The sequence below is a fragment of the Lepidochelys kempii genome, chromosome 27, assembly GCF_965140265.1.
Source record: "Lepidochelys kempii isolate rLepKem1 chromosome 27, rLepKem1.hap2, whole genome shotgun sequence".
Classification (NCBI taxonomy): Eukaryota; Metazoa; Chordata; order Testudines; family Cheloniidae; genus Lepidochelys; species Lepidochelys kempii.
The window spans coordinates 11,118,946-11,140,527 of NC_133282.1; the positions used below are offsets into that span (position 1 = coordinate 11,118,946).

General features: G+C 39.7%; 1 protein-coding gene across 5 annotated transcripts in view; it reads left to right on the forward strand.

The window, feature by feature from the left end:
* The window catches only part of CDC27 (cell division cycle 27), a 61,154-nt gene that overhangs the window by 12,560 nt on the left and 27,012 nt on the right, over positions 1-21,582 (forward strand). For 2 of the 5 annotated variants that reach the window (XM_073326342.1, XM_073326343.1), the window contains exons 3-11: positions 2,695-2,842; positions 5,849-5,974; positions 8,985-9,082; positions 10,758-10,912; positions 11,021-11,235; positions 12,407-12,521; positions 17,639-17,772; positions 18,805-18,904; positions 20,703-20,910. In XM_073326342.1, coding sequence (XP_073182443.1) covers positions 2,695-2,842; positions 5,849-5,974; positions 8,985-9,082; positions 10,758-10,912; positions 11,021-11,235; positions 12,407-12,521; positions 17,639-17,772; positions 18,805-18,904; positions 20,703-20,910 — 1,299 coding nt within the window. The remainder of the gene's footprint in view (positions 1-2,694; positions 2,843-5,848; positions 5,975-8,984; positions 9,083-10,757; positions 10,913-11,020; positions 11,236-12,406; positions 12,522-17,638; positions 17,773-18,804; positions 18,905-20,702; positions 20,911-21,582) is intronic. The other 3 variants (XM_073326345.1, XM_073326346.1, XM_073326347.1) reach the window with 2 other exon arrangements.

Below are 21,582 nucleotides of genomic sequence, written 5' to 3' on the forward strand. Positions count from 1 at the left end.
ATTACACACAAATACAATGTTAAAAGAACATTAAGGTTGCAAAGTCAAGAACTCAAAAGGCAGGAAATCCCAGAGTTAAGGTTGCCTGTATAACTTAATTTACTCCCTTGTGTGTATATATTATGAAGCAGTCCTTCGTTACATGACTGCATACTATTTTTTCCACATTATCGCAGCCTCATTCAGTGCATAGGATGTATCTGTCCTAGAATGAATCAGGGCTGTGTTGTGAAGGAGGCTGTTGTTTGTCGGACCACTGCTTCATTTGCTGCAGGATTTGGAAGGTCTGTAGTGAGGGAGGTAGGGGATTGCAAGAAGAGAAAGGATGGCCTCATGGTTAAGGTAGTTGAACGCTGCCCTGGAAAACTGGATTCTATCCCTGCTTCTGCCACAGAGTTCCTGAGAGATGCTGGGCAAGTCACTTAAATCAAACTTTTTATAGGTGATCATTAATTTTGTATTTCTTATTTTCTGGGTGCCCATCTTGATATTCTGGGGTCTGATTTGCAGGAGTCCTGAGCACTCCCAGCTGCAACTGAAGGTAGTAGGAGTTGTGATTTGAACGTATAAAATGCTATGTAATGCAAAGTACTCTGGAAAAATTGTGTCCTAGGCCATTCACATTGGATATACAACATTAATGGAAATATGGGACCTTAATTTCTCAGTGCCTCAGTTTTCCCACATAAATTATAGTACTCTGCAGTGGTGGAAGAAGGAGGATAAGAGTACCTGAGAATCAAGAGGACTTGTGGTATCACTTCATAAGTGTGCCTGACTTAGGCTATAATTCTTTAACCTCTGTTCTGAATTGAATCAATTTTAAATTAAAAAGCAAGGATCCATTGGGTATGAATACTGAGACTTGTAAAATGGAGTATGAGAAGCTTTGTTATAGGCAATAACCTGATCAGTAACTGTTTAAACCTGTGAAATTGAGCAGTGAAACTTCCTAAAGGTTTGAAATGGTGAATGTACTGAATTGGCTTGAAAGCAGGAATGGGAATGACGTTCTTGCTTTGTAACCTGAAAGACCTGTGCCTAAAATTCTACTTCCTAAAACTTGGCCGGAAAAAATATTAGCGCCTAAAATATGTAGGGCAAGGTGCATACCACACTTGTCTGTTCTAGTTTTATAAACTACTTGCTCAGCTTAAATGTGAAATTTAATTTTTGCTGCCTCCCCTCATGGTCCTGAAAAATGTTCTTTCTACTCCTCCTATTCTGATGTGCTGAGCAGACCATGATAGGTGTAAGAGATTATTCTAGGCAGAAGACAGATATTTAGAAGCCAAAATTGAGTGTAGCTTACAGCAGAACATAAAATGCAACAGACACACACTCATCTGGATTTCTGTTCCTTCCGTATAATGCAGTCAGACCTGGTGTGACTCTCCAATGCCATGCAGATAGCACTCAGCTGCACAATGAATCTCCTTATTTAACTTGGTCCATTCTTCTAAGGACAACTCAAATTTCCTGCTCCACTCTTTCATGCTTCTTTCTCCTCCATGACCTCCTATAAGCCCTTCTCCTTCCTCACTTCCTACCATTTCATACCTATTTTCTCTTAAACAAAATAATGACAAGAGGAGATGAATAAATCTTTGTTTTAATCTGTTGCCTAAATTTTCTTTAATATTAAGAACAAAGTTGCATATGCACATCAAATAAATGGCTGTCTGGCTGTTGCTGCTTTCCATACTTCATGGTAACTTTTGGTTCTTCATAGGATACAAAGTTTCCAGATTACTTTTGTCAGTCTGTCCTTTTGTTCAAGTGGTTTACAATGAGGCCAACATCAGCCTCATCATCAGCCAACTTTGGGGGAGGAAACGATTCCTTCTTGCTAAAGATTTTCTTTTAAAGTCCAAATTTTTTGAGTTGATAGCAAGTGAAGTCTTGACATCCTTGAAGTTCTCTCTGTTGTAAACGATCCTTCTAAAAACTGTCAGTCCTAATCCCCTTCTTTATTACAAATGTCTCTTTGGATCCTCTCTTTGTAGCCACAATTCTTGCAACGTGTAAATACTTTGTGACAGAAATGAAAATATAATTTAATTAAGGTCCTTTGAAACTGTACTAAAACAAATTTAAAAGTGGCTGTTGTGAGCTCAGTCTGACTTACTGAAGGATGGATGTGTAATCCTTAACCAAAGAATTGTACTAGACCCAAATAGTACTACAAAGTCACATTTTTCAAAAGCACCCAAGTCCCATTGAATTGCTCACCTTGTTTTAAGATGCATCTAGATATGGATGGCAAAGTATTACTAATAAGTACTTTTGTGATGGAGTTATCTTCCTGGTCCTTGACTTACTATGTTCAAGAAGCTGTTGCAATAATTCTGTTCCAGTAGAAATGACGGTTTCACTTTATTTCTGCAAGTACGTTCGTTAAGAAAGATAGTGAATCATTTGTTAGATGTGGGGGCCAAAATGGTTGGTGTTCATTCACTACAGTAGATAGGGGCAACCATGATTACTACAAGATCTTGGGATCCTGAAATCTCTTATGTTGTGGCTAGTAAAGGAAATACACTTGATTACTTTAATCTGTCCTTTTTTCCCCCCCTCACAGAAGGAATCACATTATTTGTGCATCCTGTTGCCAGCAGTCCTATGGAGCTCAACCACTTGTACTAAAATATTAAATGATCAAAGGATAACAACATTTTTGTTTTGTTTGTTTAGTACACTCAGAGGAAGCACTGTTTTTGCTGGCAACATGTTACTACCGCTCAGGAAAGGCATATAAAGCATACAGGCTCCTAAAGGGACATAGCTGTACCACCCCACAATGTAAATATCTGCTGGCAAAGTGTTGTGTCGACCTCAGCAAGTAAGTCATCAGTTTATATTGTATTGCAGTATTTTGGTAGTTTTTTAGGAAACTGTTACATAAACTGGTAATTCTTTCAGCTCTCAGGATTATCACAAGTGGAATTCATTTTGCTTTCAGATTTGGACCTAAAGAACAATAGCCCATATTGCAGAAACCTCTAAAAGGTATTGAGTTCTTTACAAAGGAGTTGTGAAGCTGTAAAAAGTCACTTATGAAGCCAGTTTGGGACTGTGCTCTTCAGTGCGTCCACCTCAGTTTGTTGTAGCTCGTTTCTTAAACTGCTGCTAAAGTGAATCTAGAATTTAAAAAAATCCCAACCCTTAAAACAGTAAATCTGTCACCGTTCACCAAGTTGGTGCAGATGGAAGAAGATAGAACCTTGAGTTCACCCAAGCCTTATGCACCACTTAAGTCTTCAAAATAGACATTAAGTGGTGTATTGGCCTTGAGCTGGCTCTCTACAGATGAATGTAGCCCATTTAGAGTTAATTTTTATAATAAGATGAGTCTAGAGACTGGTAAGGTACAGACTTTATTGGGGAGAAAGTAAATGCCTTCTATGTCCCCTTACCCATTCACATCTTGGCAGGCCTTTCAAACTACTGGGAGATCCAACATGTATGTGGGATACAACATATGACAAAGACCAAACGTGGGGGTGGCGGAGAAGAGATAATGTTCGTGTAGGGAACTTAAAATGCTGTGGGATTCCTTCCTTTTAGAGTAAGCAACTGTATAACCTCAGACTCACGACTTTGCATTTCTGATTAATTTTCAACAATAAAAATAAGAGGACACCAAATATGTGTGGAACACAGGGAACTTTGACTGACTGAAATAAGGGACCTCCCTCAAAATGAGGGGTAGTCAAAGTATGCTTCTAGTTGTTGATTCAGATCTGGTCCGGATCAATGATGATCCATATTTATCAGTTTGCTGTTCCAGTGGAATGAGTTTTATTGTTGCAATCAAGATCTTTCCTCTCCTCATCACAAAATCAGCATTGCAACTGGCACCCTGAATGGTAGTTTCAGCAGAGTGGCTACCAATCAAGTAGATTCTTGCTTATTGTCTATTCCCCTAGTTATCTTCTGCCTGCTCTGTGAGCAGTGTCTCTTAGACTGAAAGTTTCTTTTCATATTTGAATTGGATTCCTCTTAAGACTAAAAAGTCAACTGTAAAGGGGAATAAGAATCCCTACAATAATGTGAAGAAAGCTGCCATGTCCTGCTAATAGGGTAGCATAGCAATCTGGGTTCGGTAGCAGGCAGGGCTGTTTTTTGAAAAACAACTTGTTGGAGGCTGTGACAGAAAATTAGAGCATGTTACAAGGGTAGAATATTAACATAGATTTTAGAGGGAGCTGTCCTCTGGAAGGTATGCCTCTGTAGGAAACTGGACTTGTGCTTAAACTTCATGTTTTTAACTTTGTTTTTTTTATATGTCCTGTCATGTAATGTGACTCTTAAAATACTGACCAAGCAATATGGCTGTTTAAAAATTAGACCTTCATCCCTTCACAAAAGAAAGCCAGACTTAACAGATGCAGCTCGTACTAGATCCTGCAGACCAAAGGAAAGAGTGACTTCCAGAATTGAGGGCCCTCCGTAAAAATGCTCTGCCTTCTGTGCCCTCCCTGAGCTTGACCGTGGGGACTGGACAGACAGCAAGAGTATTTCAGCTGAACATAGTTACCACAATGGGTCCTAGGAAATACGGCGGTCTTGGACAGAACAAATCCTAGAGGCTGTTTTTATGGGTGCATAGAGAATTCTCTACTTCTGCTAAATAACAGGCTATAAAGCACAAGCTTATCTTCCATTGTAGTGCAATCAGTAGGCTGAACTTGATACATTTGTTTCCTGGGTTCTGTCATGCTGTATGTTTTTCGAGGGACGAAGCTCATCTCTTGGGATCCCACCCACATTGTGTAACCAAGCTGCATGAAAGATGTTTTGTGGAGGGACCTGGGGAAAACTCTTGCCCATCAGCAAAGGGCAAGTAAGTATAGGGGGAGGGAAATCAATGATGATTGCATTTTTGTTTTTATTTAAGACTTTGACTTTGTTTGGTATAGTGCCACTTAAACACTTCTTGATGTGATACCTGCGGTAGTAAAGTGGAACATCTGATTGCCAAATGTTCTGTTGAAATAGAAATCAGTTTAATGCTCTTCTTGGAAGGGACCAATGTAAGCTGATTTGCTCTGTTTCTCCCCTGCCGGTCACAGCTGTATAAAGTTATATTCCGGTATAGCTTATTCCCATAAAGGAAGCAGAATAAGTATCTTAATAATGTAACTGCCTTTGCACTATGGTGATTGTATTACTTAAACTGTACTGATTTAGGTAAAGCAGTACAATCTTTGGTGTGCAGACCAGATCAAAGGGATACTGTCAAGTCTGACCAGCCCCCTCTCAACCTGACGTGCAAAAAAAAAAAAAAAGACGTCGTGTCCCTTCCTTCCAATAAAATATTAGAGTTGTAGTGATGTTAAAACCCCTGCTTTTAGACTGCACAAACCAATCCATGGTAGATTGTACTGTTACGTGTATGTGCAGTACGCTGTACCAGGCCTTTGACACCCACCCTCTCCCCTCGTGTCAGTTCTGTCCTTGTAAGTAAGCAAGACACCAAAATTCCAAGTCCACTGGACAACCCCATGTTAAATCACAAGAATGGAGCTGCCAGAGACCATACAAGGTACATTGTAGCTGGGAGACCAAGCCAAATCCAGTTGTTTTCCTTGACACCCCTTTAAAGGTGCCTGACTTTCAGAGGGTAAGCGTTCTGCACTTAAACTGTTGATGTCTCTATAAGGCAGAGGGTGCAATACTCTACATTTTGAGACTTGTAAGGGAGGAGAGTGTCCAATTTGAAACTCATTAGTATTGACAACGTATCTTGTTTTTGTTTACAGCAGGATAGAAATATTGGACTACCACCAATGTTGTGAGCCTTATAACCGCTTAACGCCTCTTTTTATTTTGTTTTTTTAATAAGGCTGGCAGAAGGGGAGCAGATCTTATCTGGTGGAGTGTTAAATAAACAGAAAAGCCATGATGACGTTGTAACAGAGTTTGGTGACTCAGCATGCTTCACCCTCTCATTACTGGGACATGTATACTGGTAAGGTTTCCTTTTTTTTTGATGATGGTTATTGAGTAATGGATTTTGATTTGGCTGAGGCAGTTCTTAGCCATGAAAATATTTCCCACATGTAACAACTGCTCTCCGGTTAAATATCTCCAACAATCCTGCAATCTGATCCACTTGGGCAGATACCTGTCGAGCCCCTTTGTGACAGCAAGTGTAAGTGTTCGCTCAGATTGCAGGATCCAGGCCCAAGTGATGCTAATCTATGGAGGAAGTCTGATGCCTTCCTCCTGTGTCTTGCCAGTTGCGTGTAAATACACATTAGCATTTCCTGGAAGGTTTGTGGGTTTATTTTATTTTGTTTTGGATTTTTTGTGGGTGGTGAAATTGGCAATCCAGGAACTTGGTTCTAAGTTTTTTGGTGTTCATTCTCCCCAAAATATGTGTCCTATTTGTTGGAGAAATATTAGCCGCCTTTGGAGAGAGGTTTTGGGCAGCCACCTGTTGATCAATATATCACTACTGCCCACCCTCCACAAGTACTTCTGTATTGAATTGCTGTCTTCTCTGGAGGCTCTCTTCCAAATCTTTCATCCAATTAACTTTTTAATGATTTTTTTCAGGAGAACTATCCATATTAAATTTGATTATACAATAATGCTTCGCTCGCCTGTAGTGTGCTTCATCCATAGACACAAAGGAGGATTCCAAAAAATTTATTAAAATAAAAAAAAATAGTAAAAAGAAAAACAAAAAACCCAAACCTTTGTACTTAACAAGTCTTTACACAGTAGAAAGTCATTACAAATGTTAACTGGATACTTGTTTCACAGAGGGCCATAAAACTACTAGCTACCTCACAGGTGCATTGGGAGGGTTAGTATTTGTAAAATGTTTTGAGGGACTCTGATGAAAGGCATTAAAGAAGGGTAAAATATTCTAAATATAGTGTGATGGGTTGCCCTCCTTCAAGATGCCACCTGATGTACTGAGATACCAGTGAGCCCGCCTGGGCCCCCTTTAACCTGTCTTGCTGACCCAGGCTCTTAAGCCTCCTCTAGCACACACTCAAGCAGGGCCACACCCAGCTGCAGAAAGACACAGACACTGAGATTAGCTCTGGGAAGACTCAGTTTAAGGGACTTGCCTCAGCACTCAGGTGCCCACCTCCCTTAGAGTGCAGACCAAAAGATATATTGTCTTGCACTGTGTAGAAAAGTTTGTACAGCGCAAGCTCATAAAAGTTCGCCCTCTCCCTCAATGTGAAGAGAGAGATGCACAACTTCTTCTCCCCCCGCCCAGTTAGAAATTGCACAAACTAGGTTTAATAATAAACAAAACAAATTTATTAACTACAAAAGGCAGATTTTAAGTGATTATAAGGGATAGCAAACAAAACAAAGCAGATTACTAAGCAAATAAAACAAAACATGCAAACTAAGCTTGATTCACTAAAGAAATTGGGTACAAATAGTAATTTCTCACCTTAAATGTTGTTTCAGGCAGATTGCAAAGGTTCTTGAAAGCCAGCTGCACTGGCCTGCAGCTTGAAACTTCAGGTATTATTACTCACAGGCTAGACACCCTTCCAGCCTGGGCTCAACTCTTCTCCCCCCAGTTCAATTCTTCTTTCCAGTGTTTCCCAGTGTCTCTTCGGGTGGGGAGACAGAGGAGAACCACAATGATGTCACTCCCCTGCCTTGTGTAGCCTTTGTGTATGGTGGGAACCCTTTGTCTTCCAGTGGAAAAACACTGGCATTCCAAGGTGGGGTCCAGTGCCAGGTGACTCAGTCACGTGTGTCTGCAGGGTTGTAGCAGTCATTACTCCAGGCTGTTGGGAGCATCCACAGGAAGACTAAGCTCTTTCACAGTCCATTGTCTCTGCTGATGAGCCATCAGCCCTGTCTGACTTTTTCATTGTTGTACCTTAAGAGCTAGTTGTGGGTGTCGCCCAAAGTAGCATATTTGAAATACAGATATATGATCAATATTCCTGGCTTCAGATACAAAAATGATACATGCGTACACATTGGATAAACACATTCTGTAGATCACAATCTTTTCAATGATGCCTCACATGACCCCTCTTGCATAAAACATATCTTAGCTGTGCCATATTCATATCATAACCATATTTCTATGAAGACTGTGGGATGCAATGTCACGCATAGTGCAGATGTTTAAAAACAAAAATATCTCTGTAAAATGCATTAGGCATATTTTGAATGCTCTTTGTTTTGGGGGGTGCAAGATCCTCTGCTACAATAGACTGTTGATTGCCCTACATACCAAACATCTTATAATTTCTTAGCTTAATTATAGTTAATAGCATTGCTGCAGTGTGACTGAGCACGCTTAAATGTTAATTTCAGGCTTCGTTAGTATTGAACTTCTTCTCTTTTTGGTGTTTGCATTATTTGAAACTTAATATAACCTGGATTGTCAGCATGCTGCTTTCCCTAAGAGAACCAAAAAATCCAAATCCAAAACCCATATTCCTTTTAATATTCAAGCACAGCATCAATAGTTACCAAGAAAAGAAAGAAACCTCAAAATAAGTTACTTTTTATAGCCCCCCCCAAAATTAAGAATTCTTATCCAGCACAAAGTTACACTGAACTGGACACCAATATGCTGAATACAAATAATCATTGCGCAGCCTAAAATGGCTCAGAGGCTAGTAAACCGTCTATTTATTTCTGTTTACCAAGAAGTGGAGAACACTCATTACAGCAAGATGCCGGTCTTCTACATGAGATCAAGTTGTACTTTCATCAACTCTTAAAGCCTGTGATGGTTTTTGAGAGTTCATTACGAATTAAAATAACTAAACTGAAAACTTTCTCTAAATATTTCAGATGCAAAAATAATATTGAATTGCTTTTAAACTAACTGATTGTTTCTGTAATCTGCAAAATGAGAATATAGCGGTAGCTCTAAAGAGGTTCTTGTTTCCTTCTCCCCTCACTTCTTTTTGAAAGTTATACTTAACATAAATGCTGTTTTAACTTTCCTTCAACTATTTGTTTTAATTCTCTTACAGCAAGACAGACCGGCTTGCCAAAGGATCCGAATGTTACCAAAAGAGCCTTAGTTTAAATCCTTTCCTCTGGTCCCCTTTTGAATCGCTATGTGAAATAGGTAGGTCTGCAGAACTCTTTCAGTGTGAAGAGATGTGCTTTTAAACAAAAATTGCCCTCTGGAGTTGGTATTTTCTCATGCAAATAATTGACTGGAAAGCTTCTTAAAATTTCTTTGATAGTGCCACAGGAGCAATCCACATGTAAATATGTTGTAGGGCTGTTTAATTTTGGAGCTGCTCTTCTCTACCTGACTGTCTGGCTTTTGTGGGGAGGCGGGGGAAGGGAGGAGAGAGAGAGGCCTATACATGCCACGGGTTGACCTGCTGGCCGGGAAGCAAAGCGGACCAAATATATCGTCCCTTGAAGAGGAAAGATTGTGCTATGGTTCTACCTCTAATAGCCTCTTTCCTGTCATAAGAGCTCCGCAGAACTTAAAGGAGAAACTTGCCCACATCTAAGAGCATACACTTTTTTTTTTTTAAACCATTCTTTTTAATTCAGATTATTCCAAGACACATTTTTGGGTTAATCTCCAGGTTTTGTTGTAAGAAGAAAAGGAGTACTTGTGGCACCTTAGAGACTAACCAATTTATTTGAGCATGAGCTTTCGTGAGCTACAGCTCACTTCATCGGATGCATACCGTGGAAACTGCAGCAGACTTTATATATACACAGAGAATATGAAACAATACCTCCTCCCACCCCACTGTCCTGCTGGTAATAGCTTATCTAAAGTGATCATCAGGTGGGCCATTTCCAGCACAAATCCAGGTTTTCTCACCCTCCACCCCCCCACACAAATTCACTCTCCTGCTGGTGATAGCCCATCCAAAGTGACAACTCTTTACACAATGTGCATGATAATAAAGTTGGGCCATTTCCTGCACAAATCCAGGTTCTCTCACCCCCCTCCCAAAAACCACACACATAAACTCACTATCCTGCTGGTAATAGCTCATCCAAAGTGACCATTCTCCCTACAATGTGCATAATTAAGGTGGGCCATTTCCAGCACAAATCCAAGTTTTCTCACATCCCCCCCCACCCCCATACACACACAAACTCACTCTTCTGCTGGTGATAGCTCATCCAGTTGTGGATCTCTGATCAACTCAGATTTTTATCTTCTAAGAGAATTTTGTAGGGACCAGCTGCTAGATGAGTCTCTCCGATTCTCTTTGAGATGAGTGAACAGTGACGTGTCAGTAAGCCTTCCTACATTCTTGTCTGGATCTTTAGGAATTTTGTGCATAGGATAAGAACGGCCAGACTGGGTCAGACCAGTGGTCAGTCTAGCCCAGTGTCCTGTCTTCCGACAGTGGCTATTGCCACATGAGTCAGACAGATTGAACAGAACAGAGCAATTATCAAGTGATCCATCCATCCATCCATCCCCTGTCCTCCAGTCCCAGCTTCTGGCAGTCAGAGACTTCTGGACACCCAGAGCATTTGGTTGTATCCCTGACCATCTTGGCTAATAATCATTGATGGTCCTATCTTCCATGAATTTATCTAATTCTCCAGTGGATTAAATGAAATGGATAGAGGTGTAGAGTTATGTCTGAAATCCAAAATAACTTGAGGTCCCTGGTGTAGTGCTTTAAAAACAAACACACAAAAACTTGCTCCACTTTTCTTAAGATACCTAGTGTCCCTTCTGTTTTGCTTTCACCCAAGCACCAAATATATTTGGTAATGAATAACATTGGTTAAATCTTTCTTCACTCTTACAGGTGAGAAGCCAGACCCTGACCAAACATTTAAATTAACGTCTTTGCAGAACTTCAGCAGTTGCCTGCCCAACACTTGCACAACATTGGTGTCTAATCACAACATATCCCACAGACAGCCTGAGACTGTCCTTATGGAAACTCCACAAGACACAATTGTAAGTTTCACCCAAACCTCTGACCTTCAAAACGGTTGCCCCAGTTTTGAATGAATGACTTAAGAAATACTTGCAAGTGAATGTTATAAAAAATGTCTTCCATTTCAGGAATTGAACAGACTCAACCTGGAATCCTCCAATTCAAAATATTCCTCCTTGAACACAGATTCCTCTATGTCTTACATTGACTCGGCTGTAATTTCACCAGATGCTGTCCCTCTTGGATCAGGAACTGCCATATTGTCTAAACAGGCTCAAAATAAACCAAAAACTGGTCGGAGTTTACTGGGAGGACCAGCTGCTCTGAGCCCATTGACACCAAGGTAAGACTAAGACTTGGAATTTAAAATCCTGCTTTGTGACCATTGCATTGCCACTGTTCCTTGTGTCTTTGGGCAGGAACCATGTCTTTCTCTATATATTGTATGGCACCAAGCATATTGACAGTACTCGGTAAATAATGCTGCTGGGGCAAAAGCCAAACCACTTACAAAAAGTAGCCATTCGTGTTTTAATAGTGGTAGTTTTTCATCCAAAAAAATCAAACTTTTAGAACAAACTTCAGTAACTAAGGGTATGTCTACAATACCCGCCGGATCGACAGGTAGTGATCGATCTATCAGGGATCAATTTATCGCATCTAGTGTAGACACAATAAATCAATCCCCGATCGCTCCGCCGTCAACTACAGTACTCCACTGGGGTGAGAGGTGGAAGTGGAGTCGATGGGGGAGCGGCGGCAGTCGACCCCACGCCGTGAGGGCCCCATGAGGTAAGTCGATCTAAGATACGTCGACTTCAGCTACGCTATTCTCATAGCTGAAGTTTTGTATCTTAGGTCGATCCCCACCCCTAGTGTAGACCAGGCCTAATTAAATAAGCCACCGGTATTTTGTTACTTTAGAAAAATATCGTTTTGATTGTGCGTGTTGCTTAGTACAACTTCTGCGATAGAAAAATCACAGATAAAAGGATTGAGAATTTTTTTCTACTTTGAAACCAACAGTTAATAGGAAAAGCTGCATTAGGGATTTGTAATGCCTTTTGATTTGGAGGACGGTACCCCCCTTATAGCTTCATATGTTCTGTCTCATGATTGTGACTGCCATTTTCTTCCTTTTAAAAAACATTATTAAATAGTATTGCAGCAAAGCCTGTTGGCGCCCGCCGAGATCGGAACCCTCTTGTGCTAGCTACTGTATATGCATAAGAGAACTTCCTTGTCCCCAAAAGCTTGCAGTTTAAATAGACAAGACAGAGAAAGGGTAGTAAAAAGGAAATAAGATTATCCCTAATTTATAGATGGTAATGGAGGCATAGAGAGACTTGCACAAAGGTTTACATAGGAAGTTAGAGGCACAGCTGGAAATGGAATGCAGATCTTCTGACTCCTTGTGCTGCAACAAGATCAAGCTTCCTCTGAAATGTTTTTAATATAATACTGCTTTTCAAGGATGCCCTGGTTCTGACATCTCCATTTCATTCTTTTCTCAGTTTTGGAATTTTGCCACTAGAAACCCCTAGCCCTGGAGATGGATCATATTTACAAAACTACACTAATTCATCTTCTGTAATTGATGTGCCATCTACAGGAGCACCTTCAAAGAAGGTATCTTGCATTCAAGAATGTGTTTGCTGTTCTGTCTGAGCTTAAATACAAAGGAATGTAAAATTAAACTCTAGTGCAAGCATATAACCATTGCAGATTAGCTCAGTTGCTCTGATAAGTTGGGTATTTTTTTCCCCTTGCAGACTCTTTTGCATTTGAAATTACACTTTCTCCCTCAGCCAACCAATTATAACATCCTTCTAATTCGTGGAAATGTTTTCAGTGACTTCAGTGAAAATGAAAAATGTCTATATAAAAATGGGTATATTAAATTTAAAAATTGCTTTTACTAAAATCACTTAAATTGTCAATATTTGAATTTGGTGTGTTACCAAATACCTTTATCAAGGTCTGACGTTTTTCTTTTTCTCAGTTACCAATTTGTGTCTTTCTGTTGATAACTAGAGCTGATCAGGAATTTTCCCACAAAACATTTTTGTCAGAAAATGCCAATTTATCTAAATCAAAACTCTTCACAGAAAAGGGTTGGTTTTGATTAACTTTTTCAGCTAACATAAAAATGGCCATACTGGGTCAGACCAGTGTCCGTCTAGCCCAGTATCCTTTCTCTGACAGTTGCCAGTGCCAGGTTCTTTAGAGGGAATGAACAGAACAGGACATTTATTGAGTGGTTTACTACCTGTTATCGTGTCCCAGCTTCTGGCAATCAGAGATTTAGGGACACCCAGAGCATGGGATTGCATCCCTTACCATCTTGGCTAAAAGCAATTGATGGCCCTATCCTCCATGAGCTTATCTAATTATTTTTTTTTACCCCGTTATAGTTTTGGCCTTCAACATCCCGTGGCAATGAGTTCCACAGTTGACTGTGCCTTGTTTAAAGTACTTCCTTATGTTTGTTTTTAAGCCTGCTGCCTATTAATTTCATTGGGTGACCCCTGATTCTTGTGTTATGTGAAGGGGTAAATAACATTTCCTTATTCACTTTCTCAACACCATTCATGATTTTATAGACCTCTGTTATATTCCCCCTTAGTTCTCTCTTTTTCTAGGATGAACAGTCCCAGTCTTTTTGATCTCTCCTCATATGGAAGCTGTTCCATACTACTAATCGTTTTGTGTTGCCCTCCTCTGTACCTTTTCTAATTCTAATCTATCTTTTTTGAGGCAAGCAGAATTTTGCGCGGTATCCAAGCTGCGGGCATACTGTGGGTTTATATAGAAAAGGTTTCAAAACAAATTCCGGTCTTCCAGTTCAAAATGACTTTTTTCTTCTTTTCTTCAAAATTTAAGCTAATTATAATACCAAATAAATAATGATAAACATCAAAATGAATCATTTTGACCCTAACTGTAATTTTTTTCAGATTTTTGGCTCATGAAAATTTTTGAGATTTTGACTTTCCCATCCTAAATTAGGATGCAAAATTTTTGCAGAATCAGAAAACTGTTTCCTGCCCAGATCTACTGATAATGCTTTTGTTTGGGGTTCCTGTCTTTCTAATGGAGGCGAACCGTCATTAGAACACTCTACAGTGGATTTGGATGAATTACTGGTGAATGTTGAGACCTTTTTGTAATAATACAAAAATATTGTTAATGCTACAAAAAGGAATTTTAATAAACAAGATATAATTGTGTTTGTTAATTAAACAAAACAGGAACACCGCTATCTGTTTTTAAAGCGAATTGAACATGGCCTTATATATTAACCAAATTGTAAAATATCAGCACTTTGCAGAGGACGGTTTGCGGTAACTATAGCTTGAGTGGCTATTTCGTATCAAGGTTAAAGCTATTATTTATTGGTGCAAATGAGGGCTGAGATCCTAAAAGCTTGTCCCACGTGATCTTAATTTTTTACTTTGAGCCTTTTAAAAAATGTCAGTGTTCCTTGTACCACGCTGTAAGGCTGCAGTAGGTAGTAAGGACAAGCATCTTGCTTTAGCTTTACACATCCACACAGCATGGTTGCAGGGTGCCTCATACTTCCTAGCCATCCCCATCCCTTTTGAGAACAAGAGCCTGCAAAGGGGACAGAGCTATAGTTCTGCTCTCTCACATAGGCAATCTAGCAGAGCTGGCCAGGGACAAGGGAGCAGTAATACGTGCCGTAAAATGGATCTTGTAATCACCTACAGCAAGAGAGGAGCATGGGAACAATTCTGACTCTGAGGTGATTGTAGCTTTGCGTTGTCCTATGTGCAGGGCTGAGCTTAAACGCTCAATCAAGTTCTCCATGTGTTCACTTGTATATTGTCTTTTATTATATTACTTTTTAGGGGTTGCTTTAAATAGAATTTTTTAAAAAATTCTAACAGGAAGCATGTGAATTGAAATTACCACACATAAGGAAGCATGAGAATGGCAGTTCTCAGCTTGGTTCATGAATCAGCCCAGAATACTTGCTGGTGGTCCACAGAGAGCTGGCTGGTAGCGTGGTGCTAACTATTGTTTCTATTTTAAACATTTTTCCCTGTAAGCATTTGCTTTAGTTGCCACAGAGATGTTATAGGAATCATGAATGGGAGGCAGGTTGTCCAAGATGATTCTCTAAGATATGGTCTACGATGTAGAAAGTTTAAGACCCCTTGCGTTAGAGACAATCTAATGACTTAACCCACTTGCTAAGGGCACCTTTTCTTTCTTGAGAATATAGAATTTGTATCTGCATCTGATCTGCAAACATGGTCTGCGGATATCTGCAGATTTGCAGGTCTCTAGACATATATTTTTAGTAAATTATACATATTTTATGGCATTCTTGGTGCAATTGTTAATAGCTGCTCTTTTCAAAGACATTTATAAAGGAATGTATTTTAAAGATGCTGAAAGGAGGTCTCAAAGAAGGTATCCAATTCCTCCAGGTAAAACTTGCTTTATCAGTCAGTGGTCTGGGCAAATTCAGTGTTGGTGCTTAGCTTGCTGTGTTTTATTTCCATTAGTCAGTCAAAATTTGAGAGTCCTTGAACTGGAAACCTGACCTACAAGTCCAACTACCAGCTAGATCATCTCCCACTAACTCAGCACTCACTCTGCTGAATCACTTGTTTATGGATTTGTCACTTTTAAATGGTGTAGCTACCAAGTCTCCCTCTAAGGCCTCCTGATGTCTCTTCACTTTGTTCAGAACACTGGACTCACACTTTCACCAATATGTACAAACACAGTTGCATTACCTTTTACCTGAAAAACCTCCACTGGCATTTCATCACTGCTAAATCACACTCTTCTTCAGTGTCCTCCATCGGTTATGCTCTGTTTTGCATTATGCTCTCCCCCAACTAACTCACTTGCTCATTCTGCCCTGAGTTTTACATTCCCATCTCCTCTCTGTTGGAGTGGGACCTTCTGCTGTGTGCTACCGCAGTTCTCTGGAAACCTGCTTGCCTCACTGATTCCCATCCTATGCATCTCAGAATCAATTTCTAGGCTTCTAACCAGCTTTCCACAACAGAATTGAAAGGCAACCATCATTGTATTTGAGTATACCTATGTATGTGTATTCTCCCAAATGCCATTTTCCACTTTGTTGTTGTTGCTGTGTTTAGAGGTTTATGAATGTAACATCTCTTTAAATACTTTTTTTCAATGCTTATTGGCTGTTCAGGTGTGGTTTTAAGTAAAGGGGTTAGTGCTGTAATTTTTAAATACAGGAGTTAAGATTTTTTTCTTTGTAGTAAATGATCTGGGTTCACTATATCTTTCTAGTGAAACAACCTTTATACATCTCAAGCCACGTGGTAGGTTAAAATATTAAGGAGATAAAGCCCTATTAGTTGACTAGTTTCCCCTTGCTTTTGCTATATAATATTTCATCAGTCCATTGGTGTATTTTATTAATCCGTGTGGACACACTGCTTTTGAGTTGCATTTAATATTGCTATTTAAACAAACCATTGATAAGCATAGTTCTAACAAACGGCTTAGCATTCTGGTGCATGTTCTATAAAATCTAAATATTGCTTACTAGTTTCATTTCTGCTCCTCAAATTACCCTTAACTATTTGTGAACTCAGTAGCTGTGACTGCGTGCCTTGTAGCAGGAGTTTCCTAAGGAACATGTAAATAAATAAATGAAACATTAGGATGGATCCAAGTACATCCTGCCTGAAGGGACAAGCACACTTGCTGGGTGCGCAGTGTGTCATCCAGTATTGAACTAGTTAAAGGGGAAGAGTAGGATAGATCCTTTATTAATAAAATCATCAGAAATTAATTTAGCCAACTGTCTCATCCCAGTTTCAGGCAGCAAACAACTTGGAAATATGTGATAATGTGGGAATTATTTTTCCATTTATAATGGCTTCAGTGGATCTGAAAGGCTTATTTTGGGTAGAATTACTGATGTTCCTCTTAAATATGCTTTTGTTTCCCATTTTAACTTTAAAAAAAAAAAGAGTAAATGCTCAGTCCCTTAGATCTAGAAAAAGTATGAACAAAGGCCACTCTGAATGCACAGTTATGCTAAGTTAATGAAACAAGTTTATCATATTGCAGGTACCAATTTCTGGTTAATTGAGGTGAACATCATAACTGCCCCAAATGCATATGCAGTAAATGTGCAAAATCTTATTGGCAAACAGTATGCTATGTGAATTGAAATACTAATTCTGTACTAAACATAGTGATAAACAAGCACTTAAGATTATTGGAAGCTGTTTGCGCAGTGCCTAACGCAATGAGGTTCCGATGCTGATTGGGGCCTTTGAATGCTACTAATAAAGTAATTACTGAAAGATGAAATTTCCCTTTCCCAGTTTGTTTACTTTGTGCGTTTGACAGCACTTCAAGCAGTCTGTCTTAATCCAGTGGGGGAGACTTTATAAATAAATAAAATACATATTTTCACTTTGCATGTCCTGGCCCGATTCCTGGGGCTTCTTCCTGCCAGCAGATGGAGACTGGACATCTTTTTGGTGATATCACCCCTGTATATAAAGGGCTTGCTGCCTTGCTGAGCTCAGTTGTCTCTCTCCAGCAGGTGGGAAGAGCAGTTTCTTTGCTGGCTGAATGTTGAATATTCACTCTTGTTTAATAAAAGAATTCTGCTGGTCCTTCCCCTCCCCTCACTGTAATTATTAAATAGATATAAATTAGTTGTTTTCTGCCATGATGTAGTCAGTGCATTTAGTGACATAATAACAAACCTGTAGAAATTTTGTGTTATGCAGTCTGTCACCAGAATAAGCCAAGCGGGAACAAAGTCTGTCTTCTCACAGAGTGGAAATAGCCGGGAAGTCACTCCAGTCCTTGTTGCACAAACACAGAGTTCTGGCCCACAGACAAGGTATTAAAAAATTACATAGCTCAGTAGCCTCTTTTACACCTGGTTTTGCTTCTTGTGTCCTTATGACATAAGCACAAAGTGAATCTGGCCTATGGTATGAAGCATCATTCGTGTTTGGATGAAGAAAGAGATAATGTGAAGTGGGTCTTATTTAAACAAAATCTTAGGATAGTAACCAGTATTTTTGCTAAACTAGTAGGTTTCTGCAATTGTTCAACTAGTTCCTGGTGGAATGGCCTAATTGCAATTCAGAATGAAGATCCTGACATGGCAATTCTCTCTACAAGGGGGATTTTTAATTGCATTTTGCACTGTACCTCAGAGCTCTCGTGGCAAGAGTACCTCACTTACACAGAGGCCAAACTATGCCTTATGCCATTTGAGAGAATGATTTCAACTTTCTAACTTAGGTGTAGATTTCTCAATATTTATTTCAGTAATAAATGTTGATAAACAACTTGTTTAAAATGCATCACTTTAACAGTTCAGAAAACTGCCCAATGTAAAATGTGTATTCTCTTCCTTGTGTGCATATGCTTAACTTGCATTTGCATTAAGCAGAATGTGCCCCAAAAGTTTATTCAGTCTTGACTCACATGAGCATGAAGTTAAGAAAACAAGCCCTTCATACCAAAATTATGTGGCAGAAGGGTCCCCAGACTGATGTATGGTAAGAGACAGCCAGCTAATTTATTCTTGGCTGCCAGTTTAGGTTTCCCCTTTCTTAGATCCAAAACTTTCAGCTCTCATTGCATCTGTAGGACTTACTTCTATCTAGGAGAGGATAGCTTGATTTTACTTAGCATAGAAACTTACTGGGTAAGGAAATACCACATAAACTGCTGCAGTGATCACAAACGGAGGGGAGGGAGTGATTAAAATCAAAATTTGGGTTATATAGCAGCACATAAATCTGCCCCAGGGAGATGGAGGCACCTTCACCCCAGTGTACAAGGCATCTGCTAATTTAATATATATTTTTTATTTATTTTTTTTTAAGCATTTTACTTCTAATAAGCTGTTTATTTATAGTACAACACCTCAGGTATTGAGCCCAACCATTGCTGCTCCACCTAATGCACTGCCTCGAAGAAGTTCTCGCCTATTTACTAGTGATAGCTCTACAACAAAGGTAACGTAGGATGTATACCCTAAATAATTTATCCATTTTCTTATCTTTCTGCTTATGATAACTAATAACCTGATTATTCAGCCACTCAATACAAAGCTCCCACTGAGTAATGTGTGGAGCAGCTGAAGAATTGGCCTTATAATGTGTAGACTTTGTGAAATACATTTGGCTGCACAACATGAACTTTATAGTACATGATTTGAATTTTTCAGTTAGCATGCATATCTGTGTGATGCTTTCAAAAGTCTTAACACCTAAGTGTTTGTATCAAGTGAACACTCATCCTGGAGTGTTGCTGGGCTCAAATTAGTGACTGACAAACTTTATAAGTCATCTACAGCAGTGGTTCTCAAAGCCGGTCCACCGCTTGTTCAGGGAAAGCCCCTGGTGAGCCGGGCTGGTTTGTTTACCTGCTGCGTCCGAAGGTTTGGCCGATCGCGGCTCCCACTGGCCGTGGTTCACCGCTCCAGGCCAATGGTGGCCGCAGAAAACGGCGCGGGCCGAGGGACGTGTTGGCTTCCCTTCCCACAGCCCCCATTGGTCTGGAGCTGCGAATCGCGGCCAGTGGGAGCCATGATCAGCCGAACCTTTGGACGCAGCAGGTAAAAACAAACCAGCCCGGCCCACCCCGCCAGGGGCTTTCCCTGAATAAGCAGCGGACCGGCTTTGAGAACCACCGCTCTACAGAACATATTTCAGGTGGGTTAAATTTCAGTCTGGGATTGCAAAAATTCAGTTATGATGCTGTGTGTTCCTCCTCAAAGTGAGAGAATTCACCAAAGTAATTACGCAGCTCAACAGCTTCTGCGGTGTGCGGTAATGCTTCTGCAGGAGCAAGAAACTAACCAGAAACCAGTGTTCCTAGCTGGTTTCATACTGCTCCCAGCACCTTTGGGAAAAGTGCTGTTGTGTGAGAACAATCTGGTAGCTTATCTGCAGGGAAAGAGGTAGAGGTTTAGATAGAGGTCCTACTAGTAGTTGATGATATAAAATCACCATAATAGTCAATGGTGCTGAGAGCTTTAGTTGGGAATTGAAATGTATAGGAAAAGTGAAGTGCCAAAATGTTAAGTGAATCAAAGGAAGTATCTTGTGACCTGTCAGTAGTATATCCTTGGGGATGACCTTTCCCTCTTCAGATAATCTCTGAGCCACTAGACTGGGAAGCCGAATCAGGGTGAGGAGACCTTGCAGTGAAACCAAGAAGAAAATAAAGCTAATGCTTTTCTTTTTCTTTTCTTTTCTTTATATTTCTTGCATCCTTATTTTTGCTGAACCTTTGCTTTCAATAGTAAGTTCCAGAGTGAGAGAGAATACTTGAATATCCCTTCTTCCCCTCCCCTGGCCTCCCATGCACAACCTTTGAGAAAATAGGGATGGCCTACTTTCCTGATTGATGAAAATGAAATTAGATCTCTGGATGAGAGGTGCAATATCATCAATACACTTGGTAAAGAGACTCTGTATAGTCCAGATACATATATTTGATAAATGACTTTGTTTGGAAGTCTTTTTGATCAAAGTCAGTTTACTGCTTTCGTTCAAGCTACTTTATAAAGATGCAGTGTAAAACCAAACCAATAACCTTATTGCAACATTATGGCTGAAGTTAATGTATATATTTCATGACTATGTTTAAGACCTTGTATCATTGTTAACTTGGTTATTTTGTGTATGTGTACATCTGTTAGACACCATTACTTTAGTAAAACAGAAAACAAGCATGTCTGTAGTCTTTGATTTGGAATCCATCTGCCTGTAGATAAACCGTGGTTTGAGACTTTCTTTTTCCATATAGGAGAACAGTAAAAAGTTGAAAATGAAGTTCCCACCTAAAATTCCAAATAGAAAGACAAAAAGTAAAACAAATAAGGGAGGAATAACTCAGACAAACATAAACGATAGTCTGGAAATCACCAAACTGGACTCGTCCATCATTTCAGAAGGGAAAATCTCCACTGTCGCACCACAGATCCAGGCTTTCACACTACAGAAAGCAGCAGCAGGTTTGTCTGAAAGCTCTCAGAATGTAATAGAGCCAAATGTTTTCCAATTGTATTTTAAGGTTTAATGGAAACTACTGGTCACTGTAAAGTGTGTTCATTCTCTTCATTGTAGTGCCTTTTAGCCTCTGAGTAACTAAAACTGCCATTTCATAAATATGTAACCATCAAATTTCATTTAAATTAAAAATATTAAATTATACTATTGATAACCAGTGGATAAGCTTAATTGCAAGCAATAGTCCAGAGAAATACAAAGTTACTGTAGTATCAACCTTTTAAAATCTTTTTTTTTTTTTTTTTTAAATCTCTTTAATTTTAACTATTATGAGGCAGATCTACAAGTACATTGTGGCTACTTTATGCCATTCAGGACCAGCACAAAGCAGCCGAGATGTATTGGCTAGTTTCCATCAGTTTCTCACCTCTACATTCCCCTGCCCACCCTGTCAAACAGATCTTGTGCAACAAGTAGCTTTTAAAAAAACAAACATTTAAATGGTCACTTTTGCTGTTCTTGTTTATGACTTCCTGGAAGAGGGTGGGCCCAGCAGGCTGGCTTCACAGAGGGTCACTGGCTTTTCTAAAGGGAGCTCTGCTTCAGTCACATTGAGACCAGGAGGTGACGGCCACTTTGAAAAAAAGCAGTTTTTCATGGAATTCTCTGATCAAAAC